This window comes from Canis lupus, chromosome 1 (assembly GCF_003254725.2).
Source record: "Canis lupus dingo isolate Sandy chromosome 1, ASM325472v2, whole genome shotgun sequence".
NCBI classification, from domain to species: Eukaryota; Metazoa; Chordata; class Mammalia; order Carnivora; family Canidae; genus Canis; species Canis lupus.
This window is the reverse complement of record NC_064243.1, coordinates 34,987,071-35,001,221: the sequence shown is the minus strand read 5'-3', so window position 1 is coordinate 35,001,221 and position 14,151 is coordinate 34,987,071. Positions and strand designations below refer to the sequence as shown.

General features: G+C 39.7%; 2 protein-coding genes and 1 long non-coding RNA gene across 8 annotated transcripts in view; 2 read left to right on the top strand and 1 right to left on the bottom strand.

Moving 5' to 3' along the window:
* PEX3 (peroxisomal biogenesis factor 3) overlaps window positions 1-8,491 on the bottom strand; it is a 36,116-nt gene extending 27,625 nt beyond the window's left edge. For 4 of the 5 annotated variants that reach the window (XR_007412436.1, XR_007412432.1, XR_007412434.1 and 1 more), the window contains exon 1: window positions 8,191-8,491. Coding sequence is in view for 1 of the 5 variants with exons in the window: in XM_025422455.3 (XP_025278240.1) it covers window positions 8,191-8,263 (73 nt within the window). In the remaining 4 variants the exon portion in view is untranslated. Of the gene's footprint in view, window positions 1-7,001; window positions 7,135-8,190 lie in introns of those variants that run through there. The other variant, XM_049113323.1, reaches the window with a different exon arrangement.
* On the top strand, window positions 875-3,287 carry LOC112644228 (uncharacterized). Its single transcript, XR_003126234.3, has 2 exons — window positions 875-2,843; window positions 3,059-3,287. It is a non-coding gene; the product is annotated as an uncharacterized LOC112644228 (long non-coding RNA).
* Window positions 8,492-8,579: 88 nt separating the features above from the next.
* Window positions 8,580-14,151, top strand: part of ADAT2 (adenosine deaminase tRNA specific 2) — a 41,082-nt gene continuing 35,510 nt past the window's right edge. For both annotated transcript variants that reach the window (XR_003126231.3, XM_025422450.3), the window contains exon 1: window positions 8,580-8,737. Coding sequence is in view for 1 of the 2 variants with exons in the window: in XM_025422450.3 (XP_025278235.1) it covers window positions 8,639-8,737 (99 nt within the window). In the remaining variant the exon portion in view is untranslated. The remainder of the gene's footprint in view (window positions 8,738-14,151) is intronic.

Here is a 14,151-nt window from a genome sequence, read left to right as displayed (position 1 = left end):
ACCTGCTTCATCCAAATATAAGGTTTATATCAATGAAAAGTTAACAATCACAACCTTTAAAAATCTACATTAAAGAGTTGTATAGGAATTGTGACCTAAATAGAAGAAAAGGGAGATTGCCATTTTAAAAGCCAATGATGGGTACGTAAATACTAGGTCTGAAGGGAACAGAAACGAATTAAGTATACAAAGTCTGGCAATGCTTTAATTTTATTTATTTATGAGAGAGAGAGAGAGAGAGAGAGAGAGAGGCAGAGACATAGGCAGAGGGAGAAGCAGGCTCCATGCAGGGAGCCCAATGTGGGACTCTATTCTGGGTCTCCAGGATCATGCCCTGGGCTGAAGACAGTGCTAAACCACTGAGCCACTCAGGCTGCCCTGGCAGGGCTTTTAATAGTGAACTGGAGATATTCTAAGTGTCCAGCAATAGGGGTTGTTTAAATAAATTATGGTCTATCCATACAATAATCTTATGAAATCTTATATGGCTGTTAAAAACCACATGGCTAAATTAGCTAATGGCTCAAGGAAATATCCATATATATTGTTAGGTTATAAAATAAAATATGGATGTTTCTCTTTTTAACAGAGGTAGATATACAGAAAAAACAGATGGGTTTTAGCATATAATAAACAATAATCATTGTTGAATAGTGGGAAAGCAGCTCATCTTTTTTGTTCTGTTTGTTTTGTATTCTCCATATTTTCTTCAGTCAACATATAATACTTTTTAAAAATATAAGAAAATTTCTATTTATTTTACGATAAATTTTTTTTTATGATAAAATTTTTAAAAAAAGATTACAAGAAAGGTAGGTAGGCAGACATCGAGAACTAGTATCTTCAGTGGAAAAGGGAGAGGGAAGGAGGTACAGAAATTCCTACATTATAACACTACAGCATAAAAATATGGGGGGGGGGTCATGAGGCCTATAATTTTGTTGAACACATTTCAGCATAGGCAGATGATATAAATGTGCACATTCTGGTCTATGCCCCAGGGGCAGTCAGTTGTCCTACTGGGGAATGTAAACACTCCAGAGTGGTTGGTTAGCATTTGACCAAAAGCCACACTCCAAGGTTTAAGTACTTCAACTAACTTTTATCTAGCATAATGAACATCAGAAATGGATTTTCATAGATTAAATTAGTGGTGTTTAAGATACTGGATTAGCCAAAACATCTTAGTAATACTCATTTGAGCAAGAACATATGATTCTAGCAAGTCCTTCATCCTTAAGAAGGACTTAGCCTTGAATCCTCAGCTAATTAGGATGATTCTTAGTCAAAGGAGTTAACCAAATGGCCAGTAGAATCCTACAACTGGAATACTGTTGCATTTGCTTCAGGCAAATCTTTTGTGTGTGAGAGAGAAAGAGAGAAAGAAAGAGAGAGAGAGAGAGAGAGAGAGAGAGAGAAGGGGAAGAAGGGCAGAAAGAGAAAGCAAATCCCAAGCAGGCTCTACACACAGCATGTAGACCTCAGGACCCTGAGATCATGACCTGAGCCAAAACCAAGAGTCTGACACTTAACCGAATGAGCCATCCAGGTGCCCTGTCTTCAGGCAAATCTTTTATGCAAGGTTCTGTTGCAGCACTGAGGACGCTGGGACTTCAATAAGCTTATAAAACAAGTTATGACATTGCTTTATTTATGTTGGCTAATAGGATGTTTTTATGTGTGCCAGCATTTGTTCCATTATGATCCAGCAACAAATTTGTAAGGTAATAACTAATCCTCACCTATTTCCAACTGTTTGTAGCCTTCAATATCTATCAAAAAGAACCTAAGAACTGTGCAGGATCTAAACAATTTGATTTGGTCTGTTTGTCACAAGTGGGGAGGAGACAGCCCTTAGGAACTGCAAAGCAAACACACATTCTGAAATATTTTCACTAATATAAGCATTATAGATGAACTGATAACACATATATTATTTAAAATAATAATTCACTACCAGGTATGTCCTACAAATAATTAAGACAGAAATAAACTATGACTGCTATGTTTGTATGCAAATACATGTATTATAATAACGCTTAAACAGCAAATGGAAGTTATATAAGTGGCTTTATAGCTACCTTTCTTGTAATCTACTCTCAAAAAATAGATGACACTCCCATAATACCAACAGAATGAAGAAATTGACTTGTATTTCACAAAGTATGAAGAAATTGACCTGTATTTCACAAAGTAACTCTTTGATAGGCAATTTGCTTGTATTTTATTTGCACAATAGATTGCTTAAAGTTATGTGTACAATGATTATAATTTCTCAAATAATAATAATGTGAAGTGAAACACTTTACATGACCTTTCTGTAGCTAAGAATTTTCTGGAATAACAATAAATGACTAGTATATGTGTTTTCCAGGAGAAAAGATATACTGCTTTTATTAGATTCTCAACAGTGTCCGGTAAAAGTTTTTCAGGAACTACTATATTTCTTTGATAAGAGTAGTATATTCTAACTAAAGCTAAAAGAAAAGGAATTGTTATGGATTGAACTGTGTCACTACCTGCCTCTGCCCCTTCCCCTCATTCATATCTTGAAGTTCCTCTACTTCAGAATGTGACCTTATCTGGATATAGGGTCTTTATAGAAGTAACCAAGTTAAAAGGAAGTCATTAGGGTAGGCTCTAATCCAACATGACTGGTATTCTGGTAAGAGGAAATGTGGACACAGACGCATAGAAGGAAGACGATATAAAGGCACAGAAGAGAGAACCATCAATAGACCAAGGAGGGGGGCCTGTAGAAGATCCTTCTCTTAACAAGCTCTCATAAGGAACAATTCCTGCCAACACACTGATCTCGGATTTCTGGACTCCAGAACTATGAGGTAATACATTTCTGTTGCTTAAGCCAGTTTGTGGTACTTCAGTATGGCAACACTAGCAAACTAATACATGAAATTCGGCTAAAATCCCACAACATATATATATATATATATGTTTGTTTGTTTTACTTAGCACTGAAGTAAGTTCCTACATAAAGTCAAATTTAGCCAAGCTCTCATTCCTAACATTAATAAATTCTGATTTTTTTCTTCCCTAGAAAAAGAAGTATGAAGGCAGAGCATTCATTAGCTAAAATATGGAGTTCAGGATCATATTTATACTCGACAGGCTGCCTCAATCTGACCTGAAGACAATCTGACCTGAAGACCATCTGATACTGATGGTTGTGGCACCATCTAGGTTGAGCAAGCCTCTTCCACTCTCTGCAACAGAAATTTCTCCATCCATAAAATGAAAGGCTGGGATTATAAGTTGCTTTAAAAGTTTCTTCTGTGGCTATTGTCTTTATTTATGAATAATGGGAACAATCAGAAATTGTGGTGCCTAGGTGGCTCAGTCTGTTAAGTGTCCAATTCTTGGTTTCTGTTCAGGTCATGATCTCAGGGTTGTGAGATCAAGCTGAGTTAGGCTCTGCACTCAGTGAGGACTCTGCTTGAGAGTCTCTCTCCCTCAGCCTCTCCTCTAACCACCCCTCCCCACCAAATAAACGTAAAATGTTTTAAGGTTTCCTTTCAGAACACTGCTGGTAAAGCAAAATATCTTCTAGTCTTTCCACATTATAAATTCAGGTTTTTTTCAAACTATCTTTTAGTTGTTGTCATCTTTTCTTGGATGAAAATCCCTGCAAAATAACTCTTATTAGATTATTACTAGGTTAATAATTTCAATGAGTTTGAATATCATTATTATTATCATCACTCAAAATCTAACAAAACACCAATTCCTGCTAGTCTGATTCTATTTCAGAAATATTTTCTAAATTTTGCCACTTTACTCTGACCTCTTTGTCACTGTCTTCATTCAGATTCTGAATAATGGTCTTAAGAACTGGTTTTCAGCTTCTCCTCTTTTGTTCTAATCTCAAACCTTTCTAATCCATCTTTTAGATGCCAAGTGATTTTCTAAAACTTAAATCTGACTACATATTCCTGTGCTTAGAATTCTTCAACACCCTGCCATCTTTTTTTTTAATGTGGATTCCCTGTTCCACTTACAACAGAATTACTTTGAAGTATCTGTTAAAAATGTAGCCTTTAAGGGAGTTCCTTGAAAACACCCCCCAAGTGTCCTGTCTTGTACAGTACTGACTGCTGGTACACAATGGGAGCTCAATAAATACTTGCTGGATAACTGATGAATAAATGAACTGGTTTGGACCAAAAGAATCAGACTCTGGGAAAGAAAACTCTTTTTATTAAGCCCATTTGACTGATTTTTATCATAGGAAAGTTGAAAAGCACTGGTGCCTAAGATAATGTCCAGATTCAGTAGAATGGCACAGTATACAAAGCCCTCCACAATCTGCACTCCAGCTAGTTTTCCAAATACATCTTTTGCCACTCTCCATTTGGTCCCTGTTCTTAGCCATAGTGAAATACACTGATTCATCATAACTGATATATCTGAATCTGCTGAACATCCCTTTTTCCTGCTATGTTCCATTCTCTTTTGTTAGCTGTACTTGACTCAAGTGAATTCTTGAGTGAAGCCTGCCAGACACCTTCACATTTATTTCTCTAAGTCCCCACAGCACCACCTCTATTAATGGTACTATAATATTATCACCATATCACTTTTGTTTATTTCCATTTCTGCTTTCCAGACAACACCACGAGTTCGTCAAAGTCAAGAACTGTCTTGTTCCTTTGTATTCCCAGAGCCTGATATAGTGGGAGGAGGCACTCACTTTCATTCAAATATTAGTTCAATGAAAGAATGAATAAATGGAAAACTAAAGAGACCAAAAATTACAGGGGTTATGATATAAATTATAAGTCACTGCTCTGAGATTTTTAGAAATCAGGAAGCCAATAAATGTAACCTGGTTATTCTCTGTTCTGCAACATTTTCTCCTGAGTGGTGATTCTGGAAATGTGGCTTGGGTACTAATGGAGGTGTTCAATTCCTTTTCATGGAATCTGTGAATCAAAACTATTTCTGTAGTTCTTGTCTTTTTCATTCTCATTCTCTCATACAGCAGAGTAATCCAGAGGCTACATGACATGTGGTAATGCAACTGACTGGATGCAGAGAGATGGGATGGGAATCTAGCTTTCTTCAATTAAGCCAGACAGTAAAGAGATTTGCAAAAGTGTAAGATGATGCCACTCTTTTCACTACTTTCTTTTTGAAAATAATATTTGTGTTAATATGTAATGGGTTTACTATTATTACTTAATATTTTAAAAATTCATTGGTTTTTATTTCTAAAATGGCAACTGTTAATAGAAACAAATTTTTATAGGCTGCTTAGAGTCTTTAATTTTTACAAGTGTAAAGAATCCTCAGGCCAAAGTTTACATTTCATAAACTGGTCAAATTGCACAAATTAGTCTAAAGCAGTGACTCTTCCAAAATGCAGGAAATGCCTATGTAAGGCTTGTAACTCAAAGTTTTAGTTTTTTTCCATCTAAAGTTTGGTGGAAAAGAAGTCTGCCAAATTCGTTTGAGCAAACATGTTGATATCTTTCCTAGTTTTCAAGCCTGACAAAATATACTTCTTCCATGAAGACCTTTTCTATTTTTTCTTTTTTTTTCTATTTTTTTTAAATGCACATGCTATCATCTGCTGATTTGATCTGTATGCCATTTTTTTTTTTTTACCAGTTCTCTTACTGTTTTGCATTTTACTTGAGTACTTGTTGTTATACTCAGAATGTTTGTGTCCCCCCAAAACTCATATGTTGGAATCCTAATGCCTGATGCGATGATATTAGGAGGTGAGGTCTTTGGGAGTCATGAGTGGAGCCTTCACGAATGAGATTAGTGTTTTTTAAAAACACTTCACAGTGTTTACAGGACTTCACAGAGACCACTATCCTTTTTGCCATGAGAGAGTACAAAAAGTCTGCAACCTGGAAGTGGGCCCTCACCTATCCTGCTGGCACCCTGCTGATCTTGGACTTCCAGCCTCCAGAATTGTGAGAGAGAAATTTCTGTTGTTTATAGCCACCCAGTCTGTGGTACTTTGTGATAGCAGCCTTAATGGACTAAGACACTTGTTTTTCATTCCTGTCAGACCATAAAGTCCATGAAGGCAGAGCGGCATAGTGTGGAAAGGGAATGTACTTCAGAATCCAACACACCTGGCTCAAATTCTAGTTTCCTTATTATTAATTCGGAGATCCTGGGCAGTTTCTTCAATTCTTAGGACTCTAGTTCCCACATCTGAAGATGGGAAAAACAAGAACTACTCTTGTCCTGCCCACTGAATAGAAGAGCTTAGCACAGTGCCCACTGGGCACCCAATAAATGGTAGGTATTTGCCTAAAGATTGTAGATACCTACAAATCTGTAACTCTTGCATTTCCAATCATATTGCCTTAAACACTACAGACACTGGATAAATATATGTCTTAGGTTAATTGAAATGCAACAGTTGTAGGAAGATATAAAACACTAAGATTATTTTCTGTTTCTGTCCTTCTGAACTTTTTTCCCCTTTCCCATTTCTCTTAATCTATAATTATAAAGATCTCAAGAGATTTTTGAAAAAAATGTATAACCATGCCTTAAGAATATTCTTTTGCTTCCTCTATGATGGATTATGTCTGATCTACCATTAAGTTCTTCCATAAATCCGAAAGGGTATGTTATTCTGAGACTGCTAAAGAGAGATTATTTTCCTTCCTTCAGTAGTGGCAAAAAATACTTCCTGGGCTAGTAAATGTGGTACCTACTTTTATGATGCTGGGCAGGGGCCGTGAGCCCCAGTTCCCTGTCAGCTACGCATCATGGAGAGTAAACAACTCTTATAATCATTTTGTAATCATTCAGCCATTCTGTTTTTCACTTTCAGTAGAGTATTCAATAAATTACAGGGGATATTAACACTTCATTACGAAATAGGCTTTGTGTTATATGATTTTGCCCAACTGCAGGCTAAAGTTAAGTGTTCCTAGCACATTTTGGATAGGCTAGACTAAGCTAAGCTATGATGTCTGGTGCGTTAGCTATGTTAAATGTACTTTTCAACTTACTGTATGTTTATTGGGTCATAACTCCGTTGTAAGTTGAGAGAGATCTGTATGTTAGACGTCAGTGACTGAAGATACTGGAAAATTTATTGGTAAAGGATTTCTCAAAGAATTCTGTAAAAATTCAAATAAAAATGTACTGATTTGCCAAAGACCTCAGAGATGAGGGGAGACTCTCCTTGCCTCATCAACAAGCTGATTTCAAACGCTCAAGAATCAACGGATCTGAGTTACCAATGCCAGAAGTACGGTGAATTTCGAATTATATGGGACAACAGACTATGATAGTAAGAGAAAAACAACCAAATTCTTTAGAAAACTTCTGTTCTTGTTTTTTAAGTACTTCTGTAACCAAAGCATGTAGTTAGTGTTAGTATTTCCAAAAAAAAAAAAAAATGCTAAAAATTCCCTCTTAACATTCCTACATTCTCTTCTGTATCTCAAGAGGCTTTTTATTCTCTCCTTCAAATCTCTGCACTTTCTGACATGACGAGCGCCATATGGGGCAAAGGCTCTCACGGGGATCCTGCTTCTAAATGTCCTCTCAGCCTGTGCAACTCAGTTGTGCCGGCTAGATGGGCATTGATCCTAACCTTGACGACGCTGAGGAAGGCTGCACAGCATCTTCCAGACTCTTTACTGCCTAATTTTTTATTCTAAAGAAGCAGAAACGGAACTAAAATGTTTCTCTGTCTGGTACGTATCTTCCAGCCCTTGAGTCTAACCGTGCGGTTTAAAAAAAAAGAAAAAAAAATTCAAACTAGCTTTCAACCACACTGCAAGCGCAGCCTTTAGGTAACTCTCTCCTAGGGTATTAGGAAACTTCTGAGAAGGATGGAAGCCAAACGAAATATCGAGGGTGCCAAACAGAAACGAACAATCTCACGGCAAAGCAGCAATTTAAAAATGTGTGTAAGAGAATGGTGTCTTGAAACGGAAACTTAATTGCAGTGGGTGCTCCCAGCGTCCGAGAAGAAAGATGGGAGAGAAGCAGCGGAGGCGGCAGCGTTCAGGACAAAAGACCCAGATCCCACAGCTGCAGGGACGGGAAGAGCCTCGGAGGCTGGTCAGCCGGCGCCCGGTTTCCTCCGTGTATCCGGGACTACAGTCGCCCGGCCCCTATTCCAGAAGACAGTCACTTCGCTTCCTCCCCTTTCTCCCAAACTCCCCTTCCGAGACGGCTGTCACTCACCTCCGAGGACTGTGCCCAGGAAGATGCATTTCTTTTTATGACGTTTTAGAAAATTCCACGTAGATCTCAGCATCTTCAGGCCTTCAAGGTACGGGGTAGTTCGCCAGGAAACCGTTTCCTCGTCGCGAGGCCCGAGCGAGCAGCCGTGGTCCCGCTGGGTGCTCTCCGAAATCACAAACGCGACACTCCGCAGAGACTGTCACCGGGGCGGGAAGGGGGCGTGGACTACAGCCGAGCCGCTGCGCTCTCTGCCTCCGCCGCCGCCGCCGCCGCCGCCGCCGCCGCCGCCGCCGCGCCGCGGTCCCCGCGCCCCGGCCCCGCCCACTCGGGTCCGTCCAGAATGCGCTCCCGAGTGCATCGCCCTTTCGACTTCCCTGGAAACGGCGGCCCGCGTTCTCCGCGTTCCGTTGCCCGCGTCCGACGCCGAGCGCCGCGGCCCGGGTGCCGGATGGAGGCCAAGGCGCCGTCCGCGCCGTCTCCTGTCGGCGGCGCGTGCCCTGTGACGGCCGAGGAGACCGAAAAGTGGATGGAGGAAGCCATGCAAATGGTGAGGAGTCCAGGAGGTGGATGCCGGGGGGTGGGAGCTTTCTACAGCCCTCTTCCCGACCCGAGCATTTGAGCAAACGCCCGGGCTGTGCTTTCTCGCCACCAAGATCTCCGTGGCGGTCACGTTTTCTGGGGAGACAGCTGGCTTTGCTGTCGTGACATCTTCTTTAGCCCATCCTCACAGTGCTGCAGGGGAGGAAGATTGGAAGTACGGAAATCATTTCTTTTTATCAGTGGCTTGCCTGAGCCAAACAGCCCTGCCCTCCCTGCGGCCGGCCTCTTGGCGTGCTGCGCCCCCCTCCGCCCCTGGGGGCTCGCTCACAGGTGCGGAAAGGCTCAGTATTTTCTATTTATGATCTCCTGACCCTCTCTAGTAGGAGAAAAGACACCGAGGATATGTATGTGTCTGATCGTTCACGATACAACAGTCAGATCCTACCATTCATTCATCTGTCCTACTGCCCTTTTGTTTGTTTGTTTGTTCGTTTTAAAGATTATTTATTCGTGAGAGACACAGGGAGAGGGGCAGAGACCCAGGCAGAGGGAGAAGCAGGCTCCCTGCGGGGAACCTGATGCGGGACTCGATCCCAGGACCCCGGGATCACGCCCTGAGCCAAAAGCAGACGCTCAACCGCTGAGCCACCCAGGGGCCCCTACCCTCTGTCCTTCTAACTTCCTTCCTTCAGGATTGCTGATTAAGAAGGGCTCTGATCAGATTTGTGTATGATCCAAGCTTTACCCATACTTACGTGTGCCAGTGAGCTCTTTAATAGGGATAAGAGTGTGTTTGGCATATACAAGTATAGGTACACAAATACATGTACCCACTCCCATATACGTATGCAAAATGCCCTTCAGTTTTACATTTCTCTAAAGCTGCTGTAAAAGAAATCTTTTTTCATACAGCATATTGATTATATTCTTCCAGTCCTTCGTGGCTTCCATCCTCCTATAGTTAATTAATTCTGTAATTGTGTATTCATTCACCCCACTGATGTTTGTTGAGTACACTATGTTTGGCATTGGGAATTCAGCACTGAACTGATTTTGGTGTATTCTTTTCGGTTCTCTTTTCATACTGTTTTCCCTGCATTCGTTCACTATTATAGGTGAGTATTTTTCTCTAAGCCATGAGACATTACAGCATATATCATTTGTTTCTGTTACTTACATAATGTCCTTTTAAACTTTTTTGTTTTTAAGATTTTATTTATTTATTTATTTATTTATTTTTATTTATTTATTTATGATAGGCACACAGTGAGAGAGAGAGAGGCAGAGACACAGGCAGAGGGAGAAGAAGGCTCCATGCACCGGGAGCCCGATGTGGGATTCGATCCCAGGTCTCCAGGATCGCGCCCTGGGCCAAAGGCAGGCGCCAAACCGCTGTGCCACCCAGGGATCCCAAGATTTTATTTATTTATTCATGAGAGACACACACAGAGAGGTAGAGACACAGGCAGAGGGAGAAGCAGGCTCCATGCAGGGAGCCTGACGCTGGACTCGATCCCGGGACCCTGGGATCACGACCTGAGCCAAAGGCAGACACTCAACCACTGAGCCACCCAGGTGCTCCAATGTCCTTTTAAACTTGTTTCTCATACTTTTTTGAAAGTGACTCACAGTAAAAAAAAAAAAAAAAAAAAATATTTTGTTTTACAACCCAGTAAATATGTACATAGTTATAAACTGAAAAGTTTCACAGAACAGTACTTCACCTTCCTATGTGCAGTTTTCCTGGTATTTGTTTTTTTCTTGGGTGGAGGAGGAGAGTACTATGTATTTATGATAAATATTCCACACCCATGATCCTCTCCAGTCAGAAGTTCTTTGAAATGATGGCCTTGATCAGTCAGAGGATGGAATCTCTGACTCACCCATCTCGCGAATGGCCCCACAGGTAGCGGGAACTGGCTGTTGAACCTGCCGGTCATCTCGTCATCCTCAGTCCTGTCGATCTGGGTGGACACATGAGCCTTGGTGCGGGTGATGCGGTTGCTGGCAGAGCATTTCTGCGGCAGGTGCAGGTCCACAAATCGCTGGCGCGGTTCTGCAGGTCCAGGATGCGCCTGCCGCCACCGTGATGAGCTCAGAAAACTCTTCCGTCAATTTTTGAAAAAAAGAAAAGGCTAACCCTGGCCCCACTAACTTGATTTTATGACCCATTCTTTGAGCTTACTTCATAATTTATTTCTTCCATTAAACTTACAAGATACATAGCCTTCTGATACTTTAATTACCATTCACATATATTTAAAAATTCATTTGTAACTTATAATATGGATTTGTTTGTCCTGAACTTCTTTTATGTTACTAAATCCTCTAAGTTGGAGAGAAGGAGTTTTCACGTGATAATCAAAATCTCACTCTCCTTTCCTCAGACCATTTCAATAATATCCTATGTTGCACAGCTTCTTACACAGAGCTGTTGCACAGCTCTTAAATAGTGAGGAGGATAATATATGCAAAGGCTAAAATATCTTAGAGTGAGCTGCATTGGTATCCTTCCGTGGGTGAGAGATCCAAAGGGCAGATGATGCCTGAATGCTGGGAAGTCAGAATGTATGGGCTCTTCTGTTTATTTTCTTTTGCTTCAGGAGCTCTCCTCAATGTGTTTATGTGTGGAGCCTACATAGATGAAATTTTCAGAGATGCTACTGCAGAGGACTTAATAGTGGTTTTGAAAACAGCTAACTTGAATCAGTTATTGGGCTTTCCCATTCATGTAGCAGAGCTGTGATTTTTTTTTCATGTTTTCATATTTTGGGTCTTTATTTTCCTTTCAGTGTCTTTTGGTCATAGTATATTGGAACATTTCCTCCACCTATCTCTGCACTTATTCTCTAGACTTCTAGACTAACCACGTAAGTCCTTTTACTACCTTTTGCTGTGTCCTTGGGAAGTCACTACCCCTTCTGTTTCCCTTCATACTCTTTAAAATGAGATGATTGAACTCCACATACTTTCTCAGATCTCTCTGGCCTTGACATTTTTGTCTCTTAATTGGATTATAAACACCTGGGGGATGTGATTACCTAGTTTACCTACTCCTACATAGGGTCAAGGAGGCCCTTACTTAGTAGTTGTATTTTGATTTTGGCCTATACATGTTCTTTCAGGTCTTGAAGGGGGAAAAGTGCTTGTCATAAATCTTAGCTTTGTACATTCATTCCCTCTCCACTACAGAAACTTCAAATCTTGAACTACTTTGAAGATTGTTGAAGTAATTCAAGGTATACTCTGTAGTTCTGAGAAGAGTTTAAGATTAGAGAGGAGGCATGGCTAGTGCCAAATCTGTTCACCTCTGAGGAATTTGAAAGTGAAATATGCAGTATACATGTAGTAGGGCAGATACTAGCATTATCATTGCTTTTGTGCAGAGTAGACATATCTAAATGGCCAATATGAGTAAGTAGAATGTCTGGCTCTGATTGGACCAGGCAGGTGAACACAGCCAAGTCATATAATTTCTGGGTCTTACTGTCTTCATGTTTAAAATAAAGGGGTTGCACTAGAAAATTTCCATCCTAATCTCTGATTTTAATCTACAGATGTAAGCCTGAATTATAAAAGAAAGGAAAACAGTTTTTGAGAAAGGTTAAAATCTATTTTTTTTAAATCATCTAAAGTTGGTCTGTACAAAAATCAATACAACCCTAAGTCTTATAGGTATAACATTTACGGAAGGCAACCTGACATTAACAGCCTCAAAAAAAAAAGTTCATATCAATTGACATAGTAATATAATTCTGTGGCATTTATCTTAAGGAAATAGTTTAGAAAGATAAAAGCAATCATTGTCATTTCAGTGTTATATGTAACAGAGAAAATTGGGAAGCAATTCAAACTTCTGATAAAGGGAAATGGTTAAATTATGGTACATTACTGTGTTGAATAATGTACTGTATCAAAATGATTATGGATACTATGTATAAACATGACATTATCACAGCTATCACACTCAACATTAAGCAAGCAGAATACAAATTGTTTTATACTGTACATGTACAAGCAAACAATACAGATTATTTTATAGTATACACATAGATTTAGAGGTTAGACAGGCATATGTTCAAACTATAGAATGCCTACTGGCAACTAGCTAACCTTGATAGGCTCTTAACCTTTTAGCCACATAGGCCTCTTCTATAAAATGAGTATGTAGTATCTATTTAACAGGGTTGTATAGATTAAAAGAGATAATGTTTATAAAGCCCCTGACACATTATGCTCAATAAATAAAAGCTGGTTTTTTTAAACTTTTTAAAAAATCAATTAAAGACTAGAGAACACAAATAATTAGTTAACATGGTAAAGATACTTTTTTTTTTTTAAGGTATGGGTCATTTTAAAGAAATTTTTCACTACACTTTTGTAGTAAATACCTAATTAAAGAGATAGTGTAAGAAGAATAAAACCAGAAAGGAACCAGTGGTAAATAAATATTAGTGGAATGTAGATGGGCTCTTTATTCCATCAAAGGCAGAAAACAGAGGAGAAAAACAGGTGGGTTTTAATTACATAAATATTAAAAACTTCTGCATGCTAAAAGGGCAAGGTACAAAGTAACAAAGCAAATTCGTAAAGAAATGATCGGACTCGAGTTGGTGGGAGAGTTGGAAAGTATGGGATGGGATGGGTTGAAAATTATGTTTATTATTTAATTAGTTTAATTAACTCTATTTTGAACTTGACAGCAAAGCAAACATGTATTTTATTGAACAGCATTTCACCTAAACCCAATTTTGTGGGTTTTTGGGGTTGTTCTCACCACCTCCTCCCTAACCCATGTTTCCCAACTGCTCACCCACTCATCCTCCACATGGTGGGCTGGGCTATTCTTTATTAATAACCTGATTTGCCCTTTTAAATACTCTCCTCATTAATGGTTTCTCTCTCATTTGGACAGCAGTTGAAGGCTTTTCACAAAAAACAAGTTAATCTATGTAAGAAGGAAGATAATACTGGGAGTTGGGACAAGGAGCAAAGGAGATAAGTTTGCTGGAAGGAAAAAGAAAATCCAAAGGAAAGAATGAAATGCACACGCCCAGTTACCTGGGGGCCTGGGTGGAGTGGGAGGCTGCCAGGCTTTCTTCCAGGTGACTAAGTCAGGACTTGGAACCCCACTGGGCTTCATGGGTTCTCCTTGTCCTCTGCTACTTCTTCTCAACTTAGCCTTAAATTCTCTTCTATGTACTTGAGGTAGCAACACAGCCACACATAAAATTCTTCAGGAGATAGTTTTACAGAAAATCTTTGTCACATGCACCCCTCATTTGTTCTTCGCTTGCAGTTTTTTATCCTTAAACTTTCTAGATTTCAGTTTCTCAAGTTTCCCTTTTTGTCCCTTACTAGACCTATTTTGAACCCAAAAAGTGACAAAACAGCTGATCAGTGTAGAAAGAGTAGAAATTT